This window comes from Oncorhynchus tshawytscha, linkage group LG05, assembly GCF_018296145.1.
Source record: "Oncorhynchus tshawytscha isolate Ot180627B linkage group LG05, Otsh_v2.0, whole genome shotgun sequence".
Taxonomy (NCBI): Eukaryota; Metazoa; Chordata; class Actinopteri; order Salmoniformes; family Salmonidae; genus Oncorhynchus; species Oncorhynchus tshawytscha.
This window is the reverse complement of record NC_056433.1, coordinates 83,550,849-83,577,640: the sequence shown is the minus strand read 5'-3', so window position 1 is coordinate 83,577,640 and position 26,792 is coordinate 83,550,849. Positions and strand designations below refer to the sequence as shown.

The 26,792-nt window shown below is 43.1% G+C and overlaps 1 protein-coding gene across 1 annotated transcript in view; it reads left to right on the top strand.

Moving 5' to 3' along the window:
- Positions 1 to 26,792, top strand: part of atf6 (activating transcription factor 6) — a 163,492-nt gene that overhangs the window by 75,322 nt on the left and 61,378 nt on the right. The window contains exons 11-14 of the mRNA XM_042322560.1: positions 9,216 to 9,314; positions 13,163 to 13,265; positions 20,160 to 20,224; positions 25,041 to 25,152. Of these exons, the coding sequence (XP_042178494.1) occupies positions 9,216 to 9,314; positions 13,163 to 13,265; positions 20,160 to 20,224; positions 25,041 to 25,152 (379 nt within the window). The remainder of the gene's footprint in view (positions 1 to 9,215; positions 9,315 to 13,162; positions 13,266 to 20,159; positions 20,225 to 25,040; positions 25,153 to 26,792) is intronic.

Genomic DNA, 26,792 nt, shown 5'->3' with positions numbered 1-26,792 from the left:
AGAGACCTAGAGAGAGAGAGAGAGAGAGACCTAAAAGAGAGAGAGAGAGACCAAAAAAGAGAGAGAGAGAGAGAGACCTAAAAGAGAGAGCGACCTAAAGAGAGAGAGAGAGACCTAAAGAGAGAGAGAGAGACCTAAAGAGAGAGAGAGAGACCTAAAAGAGAGAGAGAGAGAGACCTAAAAGAGAGAGAGAGAGAGAGAGAGACCTAAAAGAGAGAGAGCGACCTGAGAGAGAGAGAGAGACCTAAGAGAGAGAGACCTGAGAGAGAGACCTAAAAGAGAGGGAGAGAGAGAGACCTAAAAGAGAGAGAGAGAGAGAGACCTAAAAGAGAGAGAGAGAGACCTAAAAGAGAGAGAGAGAGACCAAAAAAGAGAGAGAGAGAGACCTAAAAAGAGAGAGAGAGAGAGACCTAAAAGAGAGAGAGAGAGAGACCTAAAAGAGAGAGAGAGAGAGACCTAAAAAGAGAGAGAGAGAGAGACCTAAAAGAGAGAGAGAGAGAGACCTAAAAGAGAGAGAGAGAGAGACCTAAAAGAGAGAGAGAGAGAGAGAGACCTAAAAGAGAGAGAGAGAGAGAGAGACCTAAAAGAGAGAGAGAGAGAGACCTAAAAGAGAGAGAGAGAGAGAGACCTAAAAGAGAGAGAGAGACCTAAAAGAGAGAGAGAGAGAGACCTAAAAAGAGAGAGAGAGAGAGACCTAAAAGAGAGAGAGAGAGAGAGAGACCTAAAAGAGAGAGAGAGAGAGACCTAAAAGAGAGAGAGAGAGAGAGAGACCTAAAAGAGAGAGAGAGAGACCTAAGAGAGAGAGAGACCTAAAAGAGAGAGAGAGAGACCTAAAAGAGAGAGAGAGACCTAAAAGAGAGAGAGACCTAAAAGAGAGAGAGACCTAAAAGAGAGAGAGAGAGAGAGAGACCTAAAAGAGAGAGAGAGAGAGAGAGACCTAAAAGAGAGAGAGAGAGAGACCTAAAAGAGAGAGAGACCTAAAAGAGAGAGAGAGACCTAAAAGAGAGAGAGACCTAGAGAGAGAGAGACCTAAAAGAGAGAGAGACCTAGAGAGAGAGAGAGAGAGACCTAAAAGAGAGAGAGACCTAGAGAGAGAGAGAGAGAGACCTAAAAGAGAGAGAGACCTAGAGAGAGAGAGAGAGAGAGAGACCTAAAAGAGAGAGAGAGAGACCTAAAAGAGAGAGAGAGAGACCTAAAAGAGAGAGAGAGAGACCTAAAAGAGAGAGAGAGAGACCTAAAAGAGAGAGAGAGAGACCTAAAAGAGAGAGAGAGACTTAAAAGAGAGAGAGAGACTTAAAAGAGAGACTTAAAAGAGAGAGAGAGAGACCTGAGAGAGAGAGAGAGACCTGAGAGAGAGACCTAAAAGAGAGGGAGAGAGAGAGACCTAAAAGAGAGAGAGAGAGAGAGACCTAAGAGAGAGAGAGAGAGACCTGAGAGAGAGACCTAAAAGAGAGGGAGAGAGAGAGACCTAAAAAAGAGAGAGAGAGAGAGACCTAAAAGAGAGAGAGAGAGAGAGACCTAAAAGAGAGAGAGAGAGAGAGACCTAAAAAGAGAGAGAGAGAGAGAGACCTAAAAAGAGAGAGAGAGAGAGAGACCTAAAAGAGAGAGAGAGAGAGAGACCTAAAAGAGAGAGAGAGAGAGAGACCTAAAGAGAGAGAGAGAGAGAGACCTAAAAGAGAGAGAGAGAGACCTAAAAGAGAGAGAGAGAGACCTAAAAGAGAGAGAGAGAGAGACCTAAAAAGAGAGAGAGAGAGAGAGACCTAAAAGAGAGAGAGAGAGAGAGACCTAAAAGAGAGAGAGAGAGACCTAAAAGAGAGAGAGAGAGACCTAAAAGAGAGAGAGAGACCTAAAAGAGAGAGAGAGAGAGACCTAAAAAGAGAGAGAGAGAGACCTAAAAGAGAGAGAGAGAGAGACCTAAAAGAGAGAGAGACCTAAAAGAGAGAGAGAGACCTAAAAAGAGAGAGAGAGACTTAAAGAGAGAGAGAGAGACCTAAGAGAGAGAGAGAGAGACCTAAAAGAGAGAGACCTAAAAGAGAGAGAGCGACCTGAGAGAGAGAGAGACCTAAGAGAGAGAGAGAGACCTGAGAGAGAGACCTAAAAGAGAGAGAGAGAGAGAGACCTAAAAGAGAGAGAGAGAGACTTAAAAAGAGAGAGAGAGAGAGAGACCTAAAAAAAGAGAGAGAGAGAGAGAGACCTAAAAGAGAGAGAGAGAGAGACCTAAAAAAAAGAGAGAGAGACCTAAAAGAGAGAGAGAGACCTAAAAGAGAGAGAGAGAGAGAGACCTAAAAGAGAGAGAGAGACCTAAAAGAGAGAGAGAGAGACTTAAGAGAGAGAGAGACTTAAAGAGAGAGAGAGAGACCTAAAAAGAGAGAGACCTAAAAGAGAGAGAGCGACCTGAGAGAGAGAGAGAGACCTAAGAGAGAGAGAGAGACCTGAGAGAGAGACCTAAAAGAGAGAGAGAGAGAGAGACCTAAAAGAGAGAGAGAGAGACTTAAAAGAGAGAGAGAGAGAGAGACCTAAAAGAGAGAGAGAGAGAGAGACCTAAGAGAGAGAGAGAGACCTGAGAGAGAGACCTAAAAGAGAGGGAGAGAGAGAGACCTAAAAAAGAGAGAGAGAGAGAGAGACCTAAGAGAGAGAGAGAGACCTGAGAGAGAGACCTAAAAGAGAGGGAGAGAGAGAGACCTAAAAGAGAGAGAGAGAGAGAGACCTAAAAGAGAGAGAGAGAGAGAGACCTAAAAAGAGAGAGAGAGAGAGAGACCTAAAAAGAGAGAGAGAGAGAGAGACCTAAAAGAGAGAGAGAGAGAGAGACCTAAAAGAGAGAGAGAGAGAGAGACCTAAAAGAGAGAGAGAGAGAGAGACCTAAAAAGAGAGAGAGAGAGAGACCTAAAAAAGAGAGAGAGAGAGACCTAAAAAGAGAGAGAGAGACCTAAAAGAGAGAGAGAGAGACCTAAAAGAGAGGGAGAGAGAGACCTAAAAGAGAGAGAGAGAGAGAGAGAGACCTAAAAGAGAGAGAGAGAGACCTAAAAGAGAGAGAGAGAGAGACCTAAAAGAGAGAGAGAGACCTAAAAGAGAGAGAGAGAGACCTAAAAGAGAGAGAGAGACCTAAAAGAGAGAGAGAGAGAGAGACCTAAAAGAGAGAGAGAGACCTAAAAAGAGAGAGAGAGAGACTTAAGAGAGAGAGAGAGAGACTTAAGAGAGAGAGAGAGAGACTTAAGAGAGAGAGAGAGAGACCTAAAAGAGAGAGAGCGACCTGAGAGAGAGAGAGAGAGACCTAAGAGAGAGAGAGAGACCTGAGAGAGAGACCTAAAAGAGAGAGAGAGAGAGAGACCTAAAAGAGAGAGAGAGAGACTTAAAAGAGAGAGAGACTTAAAAAGAGAGAGAGAGACCTAAAAGAGAGAGAGAGAGACCTAAAAGAGAGAGAGAGAGACCTAAAAGAGAGAGAGAGAGACCTAAGAGAGAGCGACCTAAAGAGAGAGAGAGACCTAAGAGAGAGAGAGAGACCTAAAAGAGAGAGAGAGAGAACCTAAAAAGAGAGAGAGAGACTTAAAAGAGAGAGAGAGAGACTTAAAAGAGAGAGAGACCTAAAAGAGAGAGAGAGACCTAAAAGAGAGAGAGAGAGAGAGAGACCTAAAAGAGAGAGGGCGAGAGAGAGAGAGACCTAAGAGAGAGAGAGACCTGAGAGAGACCTAAAAGAGAGGGAGAGAGAGAGACCTAAAAGAGAGAGAGAGAGAGAGAGAGAGACCTAAAAGAGAGAGAGAGAGAGAGACCTAAAAGAGAGAGAGAGAGGGAGAGACCTAAAAGAGAGAGACCTAAAAGAGAGAGAGAGAGAGAGAGACCTAAAAGAGAGAGAGAGAGAGAGACCTAAAAGAGAGAGAGAGAGAGAGAGAGACCTAAAAAGAGAGAGAGAGAGACCTAAAAGAGAGAGAGAGAGACCTAAAAGAGAGAGAGAGACCTAAAAAAGAGAGAGAGAGACCTAAAAGAGAGAGAGAGACCTAAAAGAGAGAGAGAGAGAGACCTAAAAGAGAGAGAGAGAGAGACCTAAAAAAGAGAGAGAGAGAGAGACCTAAAAGAGAGAGAGAGAGACCTAAAAGAGAGAGAGAGAGAGAGAGACCTAAAAAGAGAGAGAGAGACCTAAAAGAGAGAGAGAGAGACTTAAAGAGAGAGAGAGAGAGAGAGAGACCTAAAAGAGAGAGAGAGAGAGAGAGACCTAAAAAAAGAGAGAGAGCGACCTGAGAGAGAGAGAGACCTGAGAGAGAGACCTAAAAAGAGAGAGAGAGAGAGACCTAAAAGAGAGAGAGAGAGACTTAAAAGAGAGAGAGACCTAAAAGAGAGAGAGAGACCTAAAAGAGAGAGAGAGACCTAAAAGAGAGAGAGAGAGAGAGACCTAAAAGAGAGAGAGAGAGACCTAAAAAGAGAGAGAGAGAGAGAGAGACCTAAAAGAGAGAGAGAGAGAGACCTAAAAAGAGAGAGAGACCTAAAAGAGAGAGAGAGACCTAAAAGAGAGAGAGACCTAAAAGAGAGAGAGAGAGACCTAAAAGAGAGAGAGAGAGAGAGACCTAAAAGAGAGAGAGAGAGAGACCTAAAAGAGAGAGAGAGACCTAAAAGAGAGAGAGAGACCTAAAAAGAGAGAGAGAGAGAGAGACCTAAAAGAGAGAGAGAGACCTAAAAGAGAGAGAGAGAGACCTAAGAGAGAGAGAGACCTAAGAGAGAGAGAGAGAGAGACCTAAAAAGAGAGAGAGAGAGACCTAAAAAGAGAGAGAGAGAGACCTAAAAAGAGAGAGAGAGAGACCTAAAAGAGAGAGAGAGAGAGAGACCTAAAAGATAGAGACCTAAAAGAGAGAGAGACCTAAAAAGAGAGAGAGACCTAAAAAAGAGAGAGAGAGAGACCTAAAAGAGAGAGAGAGAGACCTAAAAGAGAGAGAGAGACCTAAAGAGAGACAGAGACCTAAAGAGAGACAGAGACCTAAAGAAAGACAGAGACCTAAAGAGAGACAGAGACCTAAAGAGAGACAGAGACCTAAAGAGAGAGAGAGACCTAAAGAGAGAGAGAGAGACCTAAAGAGAGAGAGAGAGACCTAAAAGAGAGAGAGAGAGACCTAAAAGAGAGAGAGAGAAGAGGTTCTCATCTAGATGAAATGACAGAGGCTGAATGTTGTTTAGATACAGACATACATAGCTGACATGTGTGACCCAGCCGGTCTCTCTTGAGAATGACTACATATTGTGGCACCACTTCTGTCACTATCAACCTGCTCTGCTGAAGGCCTACATGGTTCAAACTTGGCATCACAGCTATTTGGCTTAGTCAGATCTCAGAGTATACTATTCTCTTCTTCTGAAATACATTTTCTTCATATCATGTTTCTTTAGACCTGTCTAAAATAAATAATGGATTTATTGTGAAGGTGTTGGCTTTATTACGTGGATTTTGTTCAACTTTTTTTTTTTAAATGTTCCGAAGTTCTGCACCAGTGTCTTGTAGGCTGTGTGTGGAAGCCAGGAGATGCTAAATGTGTTTGTTAATTAACGGTCAATTACCGTGAGACCGGCAGTTATTTGCTTGACAATCACTGGCTGCCGTAATGTCATGACCGCCACATCCCTAGTGAGCATACACATCCCTAGTGAGCATACACATCCCTAGTGAGCATACACATCCCTAGTGAGCATACACATCCCTAGTGAGCATACACATCCCTAGTGAGCATACACAGCCCTAGTGAGCATACACAGCCCTATGCATGTCGGAGCAAAAAACCAACCCATGAGGTCGAAGGAATTGTCCGTAAATCTCCGAGACGGGATTGTGTCGAGGCACAGATCTGGGGAAGGGTACCAACAAACAAAAAAACATTCTTCCCAATTTCCTGGTATCCAATTGGTAGTTAGTCTTGTCTCATCGCTGCAACTGCCGTACGGACTCAGGAGAGGCGAAGGTCGAGAGCCGTGCGCATCCGAAACGTGTCACCTTGCACTGCACCCGGTCAGCCACAAGAGTCGCTAGTGCGCGATGGGACAAGGACATCCCTGCCGGCCAAACCCTCCCCTTAACCCAGACGACGCTGGGCCAAGTGTGTGCTGCCCCATGGGTCTCCTTGTCGCGACCGGCTGCGATAGAGCCTGGACTCAAACCCAGAATCTCGAATGGCACAGTTAACATTGCGATGCAGTGCCTTAGACCACTGCGCCACTTGGGAGGCCTCAGGAGAACCATCTCTGCAGTCCTTTATGGTAAGAGTGGATTCACAGACATGTTGTTTCTCGTGAATTTAGTTGTCATCTTGCTGCAGTCCTATTTCATCACATCAAGCTCTCTGGGAGAATTGAGAACTGTTTTTTTCATGTCCTGGACCTCTGGTCAGATCGTACATTATTTTACTTGTTGTATCCACCAATATCTGAACAAAGCTCTTAAAGCTATTCTCCTGCTGTTGTAACAACTCCTTGTAGAGTCATTTTTGTTGGTTTTTAAAAGATCTTTCACCTGCGCTAGAGAAACATTTTACTCTGCAGCTTTGGGTGGTGTGGTAGCAGAGTCGGCTGAAGTTGGTAGCTATACCGCCAGGTCCAGCCAGGTCCGGTTGCAGGGAAACAACAACAGGCACCAGGGAATACAGCCACAATTAGCAGGAGACGCCACCTCCGTGGTCCACAAGGGCTATCCGTGTTCAAGCTGTTTGTGGAACCCCTGCTAGCTGAATAGCTAGGTTAGTAGCTAGCTACGGCAAACAATTTCAGACGTGCTTCTACACCTGCATTGCTTGCTGTCTGGGGTTTTAGGCTTTGTTTCTGTACAGCACTTTGAGATATCAGCTGATGTACGAAGGGCTTTATAAATACATTTGATTTGATTTGTTTTTGTCTCGCAGGATCCTGGGACAGATAGTAGTGCTCACAGTAACTGAGGCTAGCCGCATCGCACGATCCAAAATCAAAAAGTACATAAACCAAACTTTACGAGAAAACACTGTCACAACTTTACAATAATAAACCGAGGTCTTTCGTTCAGCATACGTCACACTCTGATGACGTGAGGTTGGTCGTGCCTCCCGCTTGCCCTCTTTTGAAAATGTCATTTTTCTGCATAGCTTTCATAGCCTCTCGTTGCCTTCTTATTAAAATTACGGGTCGTAGTATCTGAGCCGATGCGTGAGGCAGGTCACGTTTCATACAAACCAGTTCTTCTTCCTGTGGTATCACCCAAGTGCCATTATGCCAGCTCCGGCAGGAAGGAAGACATTAGCTGTGACAGGGTGGTGACAGAACTAGGTGGGAGGTTATGAAACTAATCCAGGGGTCCTCCTCAGCAGTTGGGCGAGTTAATATGTACCCCTGCTCTGCGCCCCTCACCCCTGGCTTTGAGTTATAAGGCCTCCGTGTTCTGTTTGCCGTGTTCTGTTTGCCGTGTTCTGTTTGCCGTGTTCTGTTTGCCGTGTTCTGTTTGCCGTGTTCTGTTTGCCGTGTTCTGTTTGCCGTGTTCTGTCTGCCGTGTTCTGTCTGCCGTGTTCTGTCTGGCGGAACCGTTGGCAGACCAGACTGTCGAGAAACTGGATCCACCGAGACGAGGCCTAGTGCACGTTAGCTAAGATGGATGGACAGAAAGACTGATGGGGGGGTGGAGTTCTGTCGGTCATCGTCGTGGGTAACGGGGCCCGAGTCTGCAGGTGGACAGTTAAAACATCATCCGTTCCTAACCACTGACTGCCTGAGTCACCAGGAATTCTCATAGAATTATCATTGAATCTCTAGCCATTTTACATTTTTTTAAAAGACATTAAGCTGCATGGATTAGTCCTTATATAGAGCTTTACATTAGAGGCACAGTAATGAAAACAGATGGAGGAATTTAGAAGATCCATACTATAGAAACCCATTCATCTGTTACCGCCAACTAAGACCTTCCTTCAAGACCTCTCTGTGGGACAACTACTTCTCCAAAGCATCTGTGCCCAATACGCTGGCCTGCCTCCCTTCCTGCCTCCCCCTCCCTCTCTCTCTCCATCCCTGCCTCCCTCTCTCTCTCCATCCCTCTCTCCTCCATCCCTGCCTCCCCCTCCCTCTCCTCTATCCCTCTCTCCATCCCTGCCTCCCCCTCCCCTCTCTCTCCATCCCTGCCTCCCCCCTCCCCCTCTCTCTCTATCCCTGCCTCCCCCCCCCTCCCTCTCTCTCTCTCTATCCCTGCCCCCCCCCTCCCTCTCTCTCTCCATCCCTGCCTCCCCCTCCCCCCCTCCCTCTCTCTCCATCCCTGCCTCCCCCCCTCCCCTCTCTCTCTATCCCTGCCTCCCCCTCCTCTCTCCCTCTCTATCCCTGCCTCCCCCCCCCTCCCTCTCCCCCTCTCTCCATCCCTGCCTCTCTCTCCCCCTCCTCTCTCTCTCCATCCCTGCCTCTATCCCCCTCCCCCCTCTCTCTCTATCCCTGCCTCCCCCTCCCTCCCTCTCTCTCTATCCCTGCCTCCCCCCCTCCCTCTCTCTCTCTATCCCTGCCTCCCTTCCTGCCTCCCGGTGTTATGTAAATTTTCTTTATATTGGTTGTGATATTCTGTGAGTGTTTAGTCTGGCCCCCTGTTCCATTTCCATTATTTAGGCTCCGCCCCCTCGCCGTATTTCAACTCGCGAGTCGTCGAGTTTGCACTTTTCCCTCGTCTTTTCTCTGTGCCAGAGCTCGGTGTCAGCAGAAGCTTATCTCAGAGTTCTGTTATTGTCAGCCTGATCCCCAAGGTATCCCTGATATTCCCCAGCCTGTGACAGACTGTGGACACATTGTATTGAACAGATCAGCACTTCCTGGATGGTACGACTCATCATTTTAAAGTCTTCAGACGTAAACGCACGCCCACCGCCAGCTCTGCATGTGTCACTGTTTCACAGCCTCGTTTGGCATACTGTACGTGCAGATATCATTTAACATGGGATTAATGACCTCCATGTTGAAGAGTTGAGAGTATCATTTGGACTCTTAGCTACACTATGTGGGTAGCCTCAGGGCTCCGCGTGGCCTTGGTAGGCAGCGGCAGTGCCATCTTGGTTCCAGTCACTACCTCACAGTGGGGAATCTCTCACCTGTATCCAAGAATAGTTTGTTTTTTGCCACCAAAGTAAAATAAATCTGAACTTTTCTCTCATTGTTCTCCCTCTCTGTCTGTGTCTCCCTCCCCGACTGTGTCTCTCTCCCTGTTTCTCTCTGTCTGTCTCCCTCCGTCCGTCTGTCTGTCTTAGTTCGGAGGACAAGGCTTTGATGGTGGTGAAGAAGGATCCTCTGTTCTTCGGACCTCCTCCTCCCTGTCTGCCGCCTGTCAACAGGACCAAATGCCTCAGGTCAGTTCTACACGCTGTTTCACTCTGCCCTAGGGTTACACTCTGCCCTAGGGTTACACTCTGCCCTAGGGTTACACTCTGCCCTAGGGTTTCACTCTGCCCTAGGGTTACACTCTGCCCTAGGGTTTCACTCTGCCCTAGGGTTACACTCTGCCCTAGGGTTACACTCTGCCCTAGGGTTACACTCTGTTCCACTCTGCCCTAGGGTTACACTCTGTTCCACTCTGCCCTAGGGTTACACTCTGTTTCACTCTGCCCTAGGGTTACACTCTGTTACACTGCCCTAGGGTTTTACACTGCCCTAGGGTTTCACTCTGCCCTAGGGTTACACTCTGCCCTAGGGTTACACTCTGCCCTAGGGTTTCACTCTGCCCTAGGGTTACACTCTGCCCTAGGGTTTTCTGCCCTAGGGTTACACTCTGCCCTAGGGTTACACTCTGCCCTAGGGTTACACTCTGCCCTAGGGTTACACTCTGCCCTAGGGTTACACTCTGCCCTAGGGTTACACTCTGCCCTAGGGTTACCCTGGGGTTTCACTCTGCCCTAGGGTTACACTCTGTTTCACTCTGCCCTAGGGTTACGCTCTGTTACACTGCCCTAGGGTTTCACTCTGCCCTAGGGTTACACTCTGCCCTAGGGTTACACTCTGCCCTAGGGTTACACTCTGCCCTAGGGTTTCACTCTGCCCTAGGGTTTCACTCTGCCCTAGGGTTTCACTCTGCCCTAGGGTTACACTCTGCCCTAGGGTTTCACTCTGCCCTAGGGTTACACTCTGCCCTAGGGTTACACTCTGCCCTAGGGTTACACTCTGCCCTAGGGTTACACTCTGCCCTAGGGTTACACTCTGTTTCACTCTGCCCTAGGGTTACACTCTGTTTCACTCTGCCCTAGGGTTACACTCTGTTTCACTCTGCCCTAGGGTTACACTCTGTTTCACTCTACCCTAGGGTTACACTCTGCCCTAGGGTTACACTCTGTTTCACTCTGCCCTAGGGTTACACTCTGTTTCACTCTGCCCTAGGGTTACACTCTGCCCTAGGGTTTCACTCTGCCCTAGGGTTTGCCCTAGGGTTACACTCTGCCCTAGGGTTACACTCTGCCCTAGGGTTTCACTCTGCCCTAGGGTTACACTCTGCCCTAGGGTTTCACTCTGCCCTAGGGTTACACTCTGCCCTAGGGTTACACTCTGCCCTAGGGTTACACTCTGCCCTAGGGTTACACTCTGCCCTAGGGTTACACTCTGCCCTAGGGTTACACTCTGCCCTAGGGTTTCACTCTGCCCTAGGGTTACACTCTGCCCTAGGGTTACACTCTGCCCTAGGGTTACACTCTGCCCTAGGGTTACACTCTGCCCTAGGGTTTCACTCTGCCCTAGGGTTACACTCTGTTTCACTCTGCCCTAGGGTTACGCTCTGTTACACTGCCCTAGGGTTTCACTCTGCCCTAGGGTTACACTCTGCCCTAGGGTTACACTCTGCCCTAGGGTTACACTCTGCCCTAGGGTTACACTCTGCCCTAGGGTTTCACTCTGCCCTAGGGTTTCACTCTGCCCTAGGGTTTCACTCTGCCCTAGGGTTACACTCTGCCCTAGGGTTTCACTCTGCCCTAGGGTTACACTCTGCCCTAGGGTTACACTCTGCCCTAGGGTTACACTCTGCCCTAGGGTTACACTCTGCCCTAGGGTTACACTCTGTTTCACTCTGTCCTAGGGTTACACTCTGTTTCACTCTGCCCTAGGGTTACACTCTGTTTCACTCTGCCCTAGGGTTACACTCTGTTTCACTCTACCCTAGGGTTACACTCTGCCCTAGGGTTACACTCTGTTTCACTCTGCCCTAGGGTTACACTCTGTTTCACTCTGCCCTAGGGTTACACTCTGCCCTAGGGTTTCACTCTGCCCTAGGGTTTCACTCTGCCCTAGGGTTACACTCTGCCCTAGGGTTACACTCTGCCCTAGGGTTACACTCTGCCCTAGGGTTACACTCTGTTTCACTCTGCTCTAGGGTTACACTCTGTTTCACTCTGCCCTAGGGTTACACTCTGTTACACTCTGCCCTAGGGTTACACTCTGTTTCACTCTGCCCTAGGGTTACACTCTGTTTCACTCTGCCCTAGGGTTACACTCTGTTACACTCTGCCCTAGGGTTTCACTCTGCCCTAGGGTTACACTCTGTTTCACTCTGCCCTAGGGTTACACTCTGTTACACTCTGCCCTAGGGTTTCACTCTGCCCTAGGGTTACACTCTGTTCCACTCTGCCCTAGGGTTACACTCTGCCCTAGGGTTTCACTCTGCCCTAGGGTTACACTCTGTTACACTCTGCCCTAGGGTTACACTCTGCCCTAGGGTTTCACTCTGCCCTAGGGTTACACTCTGTTACACTCTGCCCTAGGGTTTCACTCTGCCCTAGGGTTACACTCTGTTTCTGCCCTAGGGTTACACTCTGTTCCACTCTGCCCTAGGGTTACACTCTGTTTCACTCTGCCCTAGGGTTACACTCTGTTACACTCTGCCCTAGGGTTACACTCTGCCCTAGGGTTACACTCTGTTTCACTCTGCCCTAGGGTTACACTCTGTTACACTCTGCCCTAGGGTTTCACTCTGCCCTAGGGTTACACTCTGTTTCACTCTGCCCTAGGGTTACACTCTGTTACACTCTGCCCTAGGGTTTCACTCTGCCCTAGGGTTACACTCTGTTTCACTCTGCCCTAGGGTTACACGCTGTTACACTCTGCCCTAGGGTTACACGCTGTTACACTCTGCCCTAGGGTTACACTCTGTTTCACTCTGCCCTAGGGTTACACGCTGTTACACTCTGCCCTAGGGTTACACTCTGTTTCACTCTGCCCTAGGGTTACACTCTGCCCTAGGGTTACACACTGTTTCACTCTGCCCTAGGGTTACACTCTGTTACACTCTGCCCTAGGGTTACACTCTGTTACACTCTGCCCTAGGGTTACACGCTGTTTCACTCTGCCCTAGGGTTACACGCTGTTTCACTCTGCCCTAGGGTTACACTCTGTTTCACTCTGCCCTAGGGTTACACTCTGCCCTAGGGTTACACTCTGTTCCACTCTGCCCTAGGGTTTCACTCTGCCCTAAGGTTCCACTCTGCCCTAGGGTTACACGCTGTTTCACTCTGCCCTAGGGTTACACTCTGTTACACTCTACCCTAGGGGCAACTTTTACGAAAGTTTCCAGAATTTTGCAACCCTACTTAGTCCCATCTCTAGTTCCTCCACATTGGGGCCATAAGACTATGTACACCTTTTAAATAACGACATCTACACCACAAGATTTAGTAAAGCAATGTCCATATCTGATTCAGGTGAATTAATATCTTTCCTGGCACTTTTTCAATAGTGAGATGGAAACCATCTAAGGCTCAGTTTACGAGTGTTCAGAACATATCGGTTCTGGAGGTTCAGCATATGGACTCCATGTGGACTCTCTTCAATTCACTGCAGCAAATTGGCTCCCAAGCTTTACTGAACAATTAATCAGACCTAGTGTTTCTTTATGTGTCATAAAGATATGCTTTCATCCTGAATCCATTTAGTTGGGTTTTAATTATTGTCTTATTGTTGGCTTTAATTTGAGAGAGAATTTTATAAATTAAAGTGTTGTATTATTATTATTAGTAGTAGTATCTCAAAGTGCTACAGTGGCTGAATTAAAACCAAATCCAAGATGTAGACAGAGTAGGGACACAACTTTATAGGCTTTAGATGGAGAAACCTATCACAGCAAAGCAGAGGGGGGGATAGCCAACCAGATCTCTTCCCGTCTACGGAGTGCACACGTATGTGGAAATGTCTAAATGACTTGACTCTGTGATTTGGTTGACAGGTTGAACCATGAGCTGCGAGGCTGGGTGCATCGACATGAGGTGGAGCGGACCAAGACCAGACGCATGAGCAACAGCCAACACCGAGCAAACAGGACTATCCCTGTACGCACAGTACTGATGCATCTAGTAAAGCAGCACCCTACACACACACACGCGCACACACTCACACTGACACACGCACACACACAGACACACACACACTCACACATATAATAAACTAAGATTTTCAAACTGTACAATAATCGATCTGTTATGTTACTCCAGTTTAATAACCGATCTGTTATGTTACTCCAGTTTAATAACTGATCCGTTATGATACGACAGTTTAATAACCGATCCGTTATGTTACTCCAGTTTAATAACCAATCTGTTATGTTATGTTACTCCAGTTTAATAACCGATCTGTTGTGTTATGTTACTCCAGTTTAATAACCGATTTATTATGTTATGTTAATCCAGTTTAATAACCGATCTGGTATGTTACTCCAGTTTAATAACCGATCTGTTATGTTACTCCAGTTTAATAACCGATCTGTTATGTTACCCCAGTTTAATAAACGATCTGTTATGTTACTCCAGTTTAATAAACGATCTGTTATGTTACTCCAGTTTAATAAACGATCTGTTATGTTACTCCAGTTTAATAAACAATCTGTTATGTTACTCCAGTTTAATAACCGATCTGTTATGTTACTCCAGTTTAATAACCGATCCGTTACGTTACTCCAGTTTAATAACCGATCCGTTATGTTATGTTACTCCAGTTTAATAACCAATCTGTTGTGTTATGTTACTCCAGTTTAATAACCGATTTATTATGTTATGTTAATCCAGTTTAATAACCGATCTGGTATGTTACTCCAGTTTAATAACCGATCTGTTATGTTACTCCAGTTTAATAACCGATCTGTTATGTTACTCCAGTTTAATAAACGATCTGTTATGTTACTCCAGTTTTTAATAAACAATCTGTTATGTTACTCCAGTTTAATAACCGATCTGTTATGTTACTCCAGTTTAATAACCGATCCGTTACGTTACTCCAGTTTAATAACCGATCCGTTATGTTATGTTACTCCAGTTTAATAACCGATCTGTTATGTTATGTTATGTTACTCCAGTTTAATAACCGATCTGTTATGTTATGTTACTCCAGTTTAATAACCGATTTGTTATGTTATGTTAATCCAGTTTAATAACCGATCTGTTATGTTACTCCAGTCTAATAACCGATCTGGTATGTTACTCCAGTTTAATAACCGATCTGTTATGTTACGACAGTTTAATAACCGATCTGTTATGTTATGACAGTTTAATAACCAATCTGTTATGTTACTCCAGTTTAATAATCGATCTGTTATGTTACTCCAGTTTAATAAACGATCTGTTATGTTACTCCAGTTTAATAAACAATCTGTTATGTTACTCCAGTTTAATAACCGATCTGTTATGTTACTCCAGTTTAATAACCGATCCGTTACGTTACTCCAGTTTAATAACCGATCCGTTATGTTATGTTACTCCAGTTTAATAACCGATCTGTTATGTTATGTTATGTTACTCCAGTTTAATAACCGATCTGTTATGTTATGTTACTCCAGTTTAATAACCGATTTGTTATGTTATGTTAATCCAGTTTAATAACCGATCTGTTATGTTACTCCAGTCTAATAACCGATCTGGTATGTTACTCCAGTTTAATAACCGATATGTTATGTTACGACAGTTTAATAACCGATCTGTTATGTTACTCCAGTTTTTAATAAACAATCTGTTATGTTACTCCAGTTTAATAACCGATCTGTTATGTTACTCCAGTTTAATAACCGATCCGTTACGTTACTCCAGTTTAATAACCGATCCGTTATGTTATGTTACTCCAGTTTAATAACCGATATGTTATGTTATGTTACTCCAGTTTAATAACCGATCTGTTATGTTATGTTACTCCAGTTTAATAACCGATTTGTTATGTTAATCCAGTTTAATAACCGATCTGTTATGTTACTCCAGTCTAATAACCGATCTGGTATGTTACTCCAGTTTAATAACCGATCTGTTATGTTACGACAGTTTAATAACCGATCTGTTATGTTATGACAGTTTAATAACCAATCTGTTATGTTACTCCAGTTTAATAATCGATCTGTTATGTTACTCCAGTTTAATAAACGATCTGTTATGTTACTCCAGTTTAATAAACAATCTGTTATGTTACTCCAGTTTAATAAACAATCTGTTATGTTACTCCAGTTTAATAACCGATCTGTTATGTTACTCCAGTTTAATAACCGATCCGTTATGTTACTCCAGTTTAATAACCGAACCGTTATGTTATGTTACTCCAGTTTAATAACCAATCTGTTATGTTATGTTACTCCAGTTTAATAACCGATCTGTTATGTTATGTTACTCCAGTTTAATAACCGATTTGTTATGTTATGTTAATCCAGTTTAATAACCGATCTGTTATGTTACTCCAGTCTAATAACCGATCTGTTATGTTACGACAGTTTAATAACCGATCTGTTATGTTACGACAGTTTAATAACCGATCTGTTATGTTAATCCAGTTTAATAATCGATCTGTTATGTTACTCCAGTTTAATAACCGATTAGTTATGTTACTCCAGTTTAATAACCGATTTGTTATGTTATGTTAATCCAGTTTAATAACCGATCTGTTATGTTACTCCAGTCTAATAACCGATCTGTTATGTTACTCCAGTGTAATAACCGATCTGTTATGTTACTCCAGTTTAATAACCGATCTGTTATGTTACTCCAGTTTAATAACCGATATGTTATGTCACTCCAGTTTAATAACCGATCTGTTATGTTATGTTATGTTACTCCAGTTTAATAACCAATCTGTTATGTTATGTTACTCCAGTTTAATAACCGATCTGTTATGTTATGTTACTCCAGTTTAATAACCGATTTGGTATGTTACTCCAGTTTAATAACCGATCTGTTATGTTATGTTACTGCAGTTTAATAACCGATCTGTTATGCTACTCCAGTTTAATAACCGATCTGTTATGCTACTCCAGTTTAATAACCGATCTGTTATGTTACTCCAGTTTAATAACCGATCTGTTATGTTACTGCAGTTTAATAACCGATCTGTTATGCTACTCCAGTTTAATAACCGATCTGTTATGCTACTCCAGTTTAATAACCGATCTGTTATGTTACTCCAGTTTAATAACCGATCTGTTATGTTATGACAGTTTAATCATCGATCCGTTATGTTACGCCAGTTCATGCTTTAAATTCTTAGGTCTTTTGGATCTCTCCTCTACCCTGCCACACTCTCTGCCTCTCTTCCTCCCCTCCCCTCTCCTCCTCCCCTCTCCCTCTCTCTTCATGGGAATGAACCTAATCCAGCAGTCTTGGGAAAGTAAACACAACTGTTAGAGGAAGGATTTTAGTAATCACTTTCACCTCTGCTCTCTCTCTCTCTCTCTCTCCCTCTTTGTTTAGAAGAATGAACAAAGCCCTCATCTAAACAGTCTTATGTCTGCTGATGACGGGTGGATGTGTTATCCCATGACAGTCCAATACTCCAGTTCCCACTCTCTCCAGTCCACACATATATTTTCCCAGGACCCCTATAGACTTCTTGGGTTCTTGTGATTCCAACATGTTGAAGGATTCCAATACAGAACAGCACCACTCTACACCGTGTTTTTAGGAGTGGGCAGGTCCACTACTCAGTGTTTGTTTATTGGACAGATGTAGAGGTGGAAAGATTGAGGACAGTTTGTTTGTTTATTGGACAGGACATTAGTAGACTATCATGATTCAGTTTCAAGAAAGGATTTGCATTTGTGTTATTGTTCTGTGAAGCTGGGAGGTTAGCTAATTGAAGTAATATTGATAGTTTGTAATGTGAAGCTAGGAGGTTAGCTAATTGAAGTAATATTGATAGTTTGTAATGTGAAGCTAGGAGGTTAGCTAATTGAAGTAATATTGATAGTATGTAAATGTGAAGCTAGGAGGTTAGGTAATTGAAATAATATTGATAGTTTGTGATGTGAAGCTAGGAGGTAAGCTAATTGAAGTAATATTGATAGTTTGTAATGTGAAGCTAGGAGGTTAGCTAATTGAAATAATATTGATAGTTTGTGATGTGAAGCTAGGAGGTAAGCTAATTGAAGTAATATTGATAGTTTGTGATGTGAAGCTAGGAGGTTAGCTAATTGAAGTAATATTGATAGTTTGTAAATGTGAAGCTAGGAGGTTAGCTAATTGAAGATATATTGATAGTTTGTAATGTGAAGCTAGGAGGTTAGCTAATTGAAGTAATATTGATAGTTTGTAATGTGAAGCTAGGAGGTTAGCTAATTGAAATAATATTGATAGTTTGTCATGTGAAGCTAGGAGGTTAGCTAATTGAAGTAATATTGATAGTTTGTGATGTGAAGCTAGGAGGTTAGCTAATTGAAGTAATATTGATAGTTTGTAAATGTGAAGCTAGGAGGTTAGCTAATTGAAATAATATTGATAGTTTGTGATGGGAAGCTAGGAGGTAAGCTAATTGAAGTAATATTGATAGTTTGTGATGTGAAGCTAGGAGGTTAGCTAATTGAAGTAATATTGATAGTTTGTAAATGTGAAGCTAGGAGGTTAGCTAATTGAAGTAATATTGATAGTTTGTAATGTGAAGCTAGGAGGTTAGCTAATTGAAGATATATTGATAGTTTGTACATTTGAAGGTAGGAGGTTAGCTAATTGAAGTAATATTGATAGTTTGTCATGTGAAGCTAGGAGGTTAGCTAATTGAAGATATATTGATAGTTTGTCATGTGAAGCTAGGAGGTTAGCTAATTGAAATAATATTGATAGTTTGTAATGTGAAGCTAGGAGGTTAGCTAATTGAAGTAATATTGATAGTTTGTGATGTGAAGCTAGGAGGTTAGCTAATTGAAATAATATTGATAGTTTGTGATGTGAAGCTAGGAGGTAAGCTAATTGAAGTAATATTGATAGTTTGTGATGTGAAGCTAGGAGGTTAGCTAATTGAAGTAATATTGATAGTTTGTAATGTGAAGCTAGGAGGTTAGCTAATTGAAGTAATATTGATAGTTTGTCATGTGAAGCAGGTAAAGTGAACTGTTCAACAAGAAACCTGTGGCTTAGTTAAGTCAGAATGACTGAGTGAGTTTCTACTGAAAGGAAACAGTTGAGTTGTTCAGCAATGAGCTGCACCTCTGTTTCCCCTGTATTTACCATACACAGCCCCCTGACCCACCATGACTACTTGGAAAGGTCTTAGCAGCCCAGTTGAATCTAAACAACATTAGCATTGTTGGTTTAATTTCTACTCATTCAAATAAATGATCGTACAGACATGTCTGTTTTTTAGTTTTGAGTCATTTGTTTGGGAGGTATTCACAGCTAGCTGTTTCCCTAAGGCCTTGGTTTTAAAGTTTTAATGAGAACCATCCATTAAGCCAAGCCCAGGAGGGCCCAGCTATGCTCCCACAAGAAAAACACTTGAGTTATGCCTGGAGTGATGTCATTTGTCTGGGGGAAACTGTGGCTGGCATGGCCCCTGAGGTAGAGGTGTTCAGTGACTTGGGCTGTGTTTACACAGGAAGCCCGATTCTGATCTTTTGCCCAATTATTGGCAAAAGATATGATCTGATTTGTCAAAAGACCAATTAGTGGCAAAAAAAGAAAATCTGAATTGGGCTGCCTGTGTAAACACAGCCTTGGTGATGTGACGTCTTCCTGAAAGGGATAGTGTCACTCAGCTCTCTGCTGGAAAAAAGAGGCCAGGGAGCTTGTCATTGACTGTGTGGGACATATACTGTACCAACATACATACACACCTGGACATATACTGTACCAACATACATACACACCTGGACATATACTATACTGTACCAACATACATACACACCTGGACATATACTATACTGTACCAACATACATACACACCTGGACATATACTATACTGTACCAACATACATACACACCTGGACATATACTATACTGTACCAACATACATACACACCTGGACATATACTATACTGTACCAACATGCATACACACCTGGACATATACTATACTGTACCAACATACATACACACCTGGACATATACTGTACCAACATACATACACACCTGGACATATACTATACTGTACCAACATACATACACACCTGGACATATACTATACTGTACCAACATACATACACACCTGGACATATACTATACTGTACCAACATACATACACACCTGGACATATACTATACTGTACCAACATACATACACACCTGGACATATACTGTACCAACATACATACACACCTGGACATATACTATACTGTACCAACATACATACACACCTGGACATATACTATACTGTACCAACATACATACACACCTGGACATATACTATACTGTACCAACATGCATACACACCTGGACATATACTATACTGTACCAACATGCATACACACCTGGACATGTACTGTACTGTACCAACATGCATACACACCTGGACATGTACTGTACTGTACCAACATGCATACACACCTGGACATGTACTGTACTGTACCAACATACATACATACACACCTGGACATGTACTGTACTGTACTGTACCAACATACATACACACCTGGACATATACTATACTGTACCAACATGCATACACACCTGGACATATACTATACTGTACCAACATGCATACACACCTGGACATATACTATACTGTACCAACATGCATACACACCTGGACATATACTATACTGTACCAACATGCATACACACCTGGACATGTACTGTACTGTACCAACATGCATACACACCTGGACATGTACTGTACTGTACCAACATACATACATACACACCTGGACATGTACTGTACTGTACCAACATACATACACACCTGGACATGTACTGTACTGTACCAACATACCACTAACTAACTCTCCTCTCTCTGTCTCTCTCTCTCTCTCCTCTGTCTCTTTTTCTCCATACAGAAAGAGGATAAGAAGGCTGAGGTGTCCCAGGTCCTAGCAGTCCAGTACACTGACTCCACAGAGAAGTGAGTGGAGGAGTGTGTATATACAAAATATATATGATTTCTAGATGTATGTCATGTTTACCTTATTCCAGTGTTTAGACTGTCAGTATCTGTCAGATGTCTTTACTGCGTCAGTCTGCCTGGGAGTATCTGTCAGATGTCTTTACTGCGTCAGTCTGCCTGGGAGTATCTATGATATGTCTTTACTGCGTCAGTCTGCCTGGGAGTATCTGTCAGATGTCTTTACTGCGTCAGTCTGCCTGGGAGTATCTGTCAGATGTCTTTACTGCGTCAGTCTGCCTGGGAGTATCTGTCAGATGTCTTTACTGCGTCAGTCTGCCTGGGAGTATCTATCAGATGTCTTTACTGCGTCAGTCTGCCTGGGAGTATCTATCAGATGTCTTTACTGCGTCAGTCTGCCTGGGAGTATCTATCAGATGTCTTTACTGCGTCAGTCTGCCTGGGCGTATCTATAATATGTCTTTACTGCCTCAGTCTGCCTGGGAGTATCTATCAGATGTCTTTACTGCCTCAGTCTGCCTGGGAGTATCTATAATATGTCTTTACTGCCTCAGTCTGCCTGGGAGTATCTATCAGATGTCTTTACTGCGTCAGTCTGCCTGGGAGTATCTGTCAGATGTCTTTACTGCGTCAGTCTGCCTGGGAGTATCTATAATATGTCTTTACTGCGTCAGTCTGCCTGGGAGTATGTCTCTACTACATCAGTCTGCCTGGGAGTATCTATGGCTTTTTGACTTACATTCTTAGATCTGCCTTATTGGACGTTTGAGTTTTTGGCCTCGCAAAGCTTTTCCCATTCATAAATCCGATTTTATAAAATAGCTTCAAACTTTTCAGGACACCATACAACATGAAAAACTGACATTCACTTGCAGTACAAGTTCTGTTTTTAGTTTGAAATGGAAAAATGGAAATATTCTAAACATGACATTTTGTATTTGTGCCCCCAGGGGACTAATGTTTTTGTTCGCAATCATATGTTATTTTGGTCCTACATTTTCCTCATGCTTTTGACTTTCCCACATTTGAAAATCAAGTTGATGGCCAACCAGACACTCTGGGGCATAGTAGCAGGCCTTGCCAAACCTTTAACCTTGACCCTGACTGTCTGTCATTAAAGTGGGATACAGACTGCAGAGAAGGACCACGTTTACATGCTCACAGTTTTCCCGGATATCACCAGCTATCACCTTTTTGATATCCCGCTCACAAGTATCCCTGTTGCCATGAATAAACAGAATATTCTTCATTTAAATTCATTAGGGTTAAATGGAGTAGTAACTGAAATATGTTCACTGATTGCAGGCCCATAACCTCTCACATGTAATATAGTATTAACTCATGCAGAATTATGCATTTCTTGCAGTAAAATTATTTTAAATTTTTTTTTTACATTTTTTGTCTCGGGAACAGGAGTGGAGAAATACGATTTCTTTCTTTCAGCATCTCTTGAGAAAACACATGTGCTGTGCATATAACTGTTATATTTGACACTATTATGAAAGCAGACCGTATTTCAACCACAAAATATGTACCCAAGACAAACTGAAGTCTTATCAGAAACATGTTTCATAGTTTTCTCAGCTTTTCATCTCCTTAAAACTGGTCAAACTGATGACATTTGGACATTTTGCTTTGGGAACAATCTTTCTACTGTTTTGAAATGTATTGTATTTTCTCCCCGGTCCCTAAACGAAACAGACAACTTTGCCGGTGTAAACTAGATTACTAATGCATTCATTCTATCTATGTAAGACATTCAGTTAAGGCAGTTAACCCACTGTTCCCCAGTAGGCAGTCATTGAAAATAAGAATTTGTTTTTTAATTGACTTGCCTAGTTAAATAAAGGTAAAATAAAAATAAAATTCAGCTGAGCCCTAGTTTATTTAGTCTTCTGGGGCAACAAGTTATGATAGAAAAGAAGCTGCGTGTATCAAACTATAGTTGACAAACAAATGGCCTGTCGTAAATTATAGTAATCTGGCCTACCAAATGTCATAAATTATAGTAATATGGCCTACCAAATGTCATAAATTATAGTAATATGGCCTACCAAATGTCATAAATTATAGTAATATGGCCTACCAAATGTCATAAATTATAGTACTATGGCCTACCAAATGTCGTAAATTATAGGAATATGGCCTACCAAATGTCATAAATTATAGTACTATGGCCTACCAAATGTCATAAATTATATGGCCTACCAAATGTCAGAAATTATAGTAATATGGCCTACTAAATATCATAAATTATATGGCCTACCAAATGTCAGAAATTATAGTAATATGGCCTACTAAATGTCGGAAATTATAGTATTATGGCCTACCAAATGTCGGAAATTATAGTAATATGGCCTACCAAATGTCGGATATTATAGTAATATGGCCTACTAAATGTCATAAATTATATGGCCTACCAAATGTCAGAAATTATAGTAATATGGCCTACTAAATGTCGGAAATTATCGTAATATGGCCTACCAAATGTCGGAAATTATCGTAATATGGCCTACCATATGTCGGAAATTATGTCATATATTATAGTAATATGGCCTACTAAATGTCGGAAATTATAGTAATATGGACTACCAAATGTCGTAAATTATTATCAGAAACATATTAGCAGAAACATATTAGCAGAAACATATTAGCAGAAACATACTAGCAGAAACATACTAGCAGAAACATACTAGCAGAAACATATTAGCAGAAACATACTAGCAGAAACATACTAGCAGAAACATACTAGCAGAAACATACTAGCAGAAACATACTAGCAGAAACATACTAGCAGAAACATATTAGCAGAAACATATTAGCAGAAACATACTAGCAGAAACATATTAGCAGAAACATACTAGCAGAAACATACTAGCAGAAACATACTAGCAGAAACATATTAGCAGAAACATATTAGCAGAAACATACTAGCAGAAACATATTAGCAGAAACATATTAGCAGAAACATACTAGCAGAAACATACTAGCAGAAACATATTAGCAGAAACATATTAGCAGAAACATACTAGCAGAAACATATTAGCAGAAACATATTAGCAGAAACATACTAGCAGAAACATAGCAGAAACTAGCATATTAGAAACATACTAGCAGAAACATATAGCAGAAACATACTAGCAGAAACATACTAGCAGAAACATACTAGCAGAAACATACTAGCAGAAACATACTAGCAGAAACATATTAGCAGAAACATAGCAGAAACTAGCAGAAACATATTAGCAGAAACATACTAGCAGAAACATACTAGCAGAAACATACTAGCAGAAACATATTAGCAGACATACTAGCAGAAACATACTAGCAGAAACATACTAGCAGAAACATATTAGCAGAAACATATTAGCAGAAACATATTAGCAGAAACATACTAGCAGAAACATATTAGCAGAAACATATTAGCAGAAACATACTAGCAGAAACATACTAGCAGAAACATATTAGCAGAAACATATTAGCAGAAACATACTAGCAGAAACATACTAGCAGAAACATATTAGCAGAAACATACTAGCAGAAACATACTAGCAGAAACATACTAGCAGAAACATATTAGCAGAAACATATTAGCAGAAACATACTAGCAGAAACATATTAGCAGAAACATACTAGCAGAAACATACTAGCAGAAACATACTAGCAGAAACATACTAGCAGAAACATACTAGCAGAAACATATTAGCAGAAACATACTAGCAGAAACATACTAGCAGAAACATATTAGCAGAAACATATTAGCAGAAACATACTAGCAGAAACATACTAGCAGAAACATACTAGCAGAAACATACTAGCAGAAACATACTAGCAGAAACATATCTAAACGGGGGTGAAAGTAGCCTAAGCCAGTAGACTATACGGTCCAGTATGGAGTATCAGCAGGACTATTTATGATGGAATTAGTATGGTGGATCAAACTGAGCAGGTAACTTAGTTTTTTTAAATGATTTGTTTGACAATCAGATGAAAACATTATCACACAACAACAATGATATATGAAACTGACCCTGTGCAGACCACTAAACGGGAGAAGATGTTTACATGCCAGAGTATCCCGTCTAAGATCAGCATATCCCATGCATATTATCCAGGTTTCTCATGACCGGGAGACATTGTTTTTTGGGGTTATTGTAAACGGGATATGACGTTAAGTATCACGAATAATAACAGGATATTAGTGTGTAAACGTGATCAGTGACTAGGGCTTGTGTGACTAGGGCTTGTGTGACTAGGGCTTGTGTGACTAGGGCTTGTGTGACTAGGGCTTGTGTGACTAGGGCTTGTGTGACTAGGGCTTGTGTGACTAGGGCTTGTGTGACTAGGGCTTGTGTGACTAGGGCTTGTGTGACTAGGGCTTGTGTGACTAGGGCTTGTGTGACTAGGGCTTGTGTGACATGGGCTTGTGTGACATGGGCTTGTGTGACATGGGCTTGTGTGACATGGGCTTGTGTGACTAGGGCTTGTGTGACTAGGGCTTGTGTGACTAGGGCTTGTGTGACTAGGGCTTGTGTGACTAGGGCTTGTGAGGTCCTAAGACAGAGGCTGGTGTGTAGTAGTGCATTCTCCTGATGTTTTGGCTGTAGATTTGGAAAAACTCTTGTCAAAATGTATTAAATCTGTTATTTATCTTGTACTGCAAGAATGCACATGTTTGATTCCTGTGAAAACAAAAGCTCAACTGCATATTCATGCAAATGTCCCTGAAGAAAGGAGTTTAGAATCCGTTCTGGTGTTTGTTGTATACAGCGGAGCCTGTAACTGAAGTAAATATTGTATTTGTCCCCCCCCACAGGAGCCCTGGTAATGAGCTGCAGGTGTACTTCGCTCCTCACCGCACCTACAACGACTTCTTTGATGAGATCCATCGCCGTGGAGACACCTTCTACGTGGTGTCTTTCCGCAGGGTGAGCTTGGAATGACTTGAACTTTCCTTCATTCGATTGAAGTTATTTATACATATGATACAACTTCAAAGGTAAAACCTAAACGTAATCTATACCTGCTGGCTAGTTCACATAAAATAATGTTTGATAGGTGACATCTATTCAGTCATATAAATCAACTAAGGGGTGGATTTAGTAGCAGGCTTCCAGAGACATTATTTCCACGTCCCTAGAGCTGGTTAGAGAAACACTGCAAATGCTGATGGAATACAGATGGATCGACTTATGGATTATTAATAACATATACAAGGAAAAACACTGCAAATGCTGATGGAATACAGATGGATCGACTGCGCCGCTGTTCCTGGCCACCCTGTGTGCTCCTCTCTCTTCTAAAGGACAGATCTGATTTTTTCTCTCGGAGGGAGGGAGGGAGGGAGACACAGAGAGAGAGGGAGAGACACAGAGAGAGAGGGAGAGACACAGAGAGAGAGGGAGAGACACAGAGAGAGAGGGAGAGACACAGAGAGAGAGGGAGAGACACAGAGAGAGAGGGAGAGACACAGAGAGAGAGGAGAGACACAGAGAGAGAGGGAGAGACAGAGAGAGAGGGAGAGACACAGAGAGAGAGAGGGAGAGACACACAGAGAGAGAGGGAGAGACACAGAGAGAGAGGGAGGAGAGACACAGAGAGAGAGGGAGAGACACAGAGAGAGAGGGAGAGACACAGAGAGAGAGGGAGAGACACAGAGAGAGGGAGAGACACAGAGAGAGAGGGAGAGACACAGAGAGAGAGGGAGAGACACAGAGAGAGAGAGGGAGAGACACAGAGAGAGAGGGAGACACACAGAGAGAGGGAGAGACACACAGAGAGAGAGGGAGAGACACAGAGAGAGAGGAGAGACACAGAGAGAGAGGGAGAGACACACAGAGAGAGAGGGGAGAGACACAGAGAGAGAGAGGGAGAGACACAGAGACAGAGGGAGAGACACACAGAGACAGAGAGGGAGAGACACAGAGACAGAGGGAGAGACACAGAGGGAGAGACACAGAGGGAGAGACACAGAGGGAGAGACACAGAGGGAGAGACACAGAGGGAGAGAGGGAGAGACACAGAGGGGAGAGAGGGAGAGACACAGAGAGGGAGAGAGGAGAGACACAGAGAGGGAGAGACACAGAGGGAGAGACACAGAGAGGGAGATAGGGAGAGACACAGAGAGGGAGAGAGAGAGAGACACAGAGAGGGAGAGACACAGAGAGGGAGAGACACAGAGGGAGAGACACAGAGAGGGAGAGACACAGAGAGAGAGAGACACAGAGAGGGAGAGACACAGAGAGGGAGAGACACAGAGAGGGAGAGACACAGAGAGGGAGAGACACAGAGAGGGAGAGACACAGAGAGGGAGAGACACAGAGGGAGAGACACAGAGGAGAGACACAGAGGGAGAGACACAGGGAGAGACACAGAGAGGGAGAGAGGGAGAGACACAGAGAGAGGGAGAGACACAGAGAGGGAGAGAGGGAGAGACACAGAGAGGGAGAGAGGAGAGACAGAGAGGAGAGAGGGAGAGACACAGAGAGGGAGAGACACAGAGGGAGAGACACAGAGAGGGAGAGACACAGAGGGAGAGACACAGAGAGGAGAGACACAGAGGGAGAGA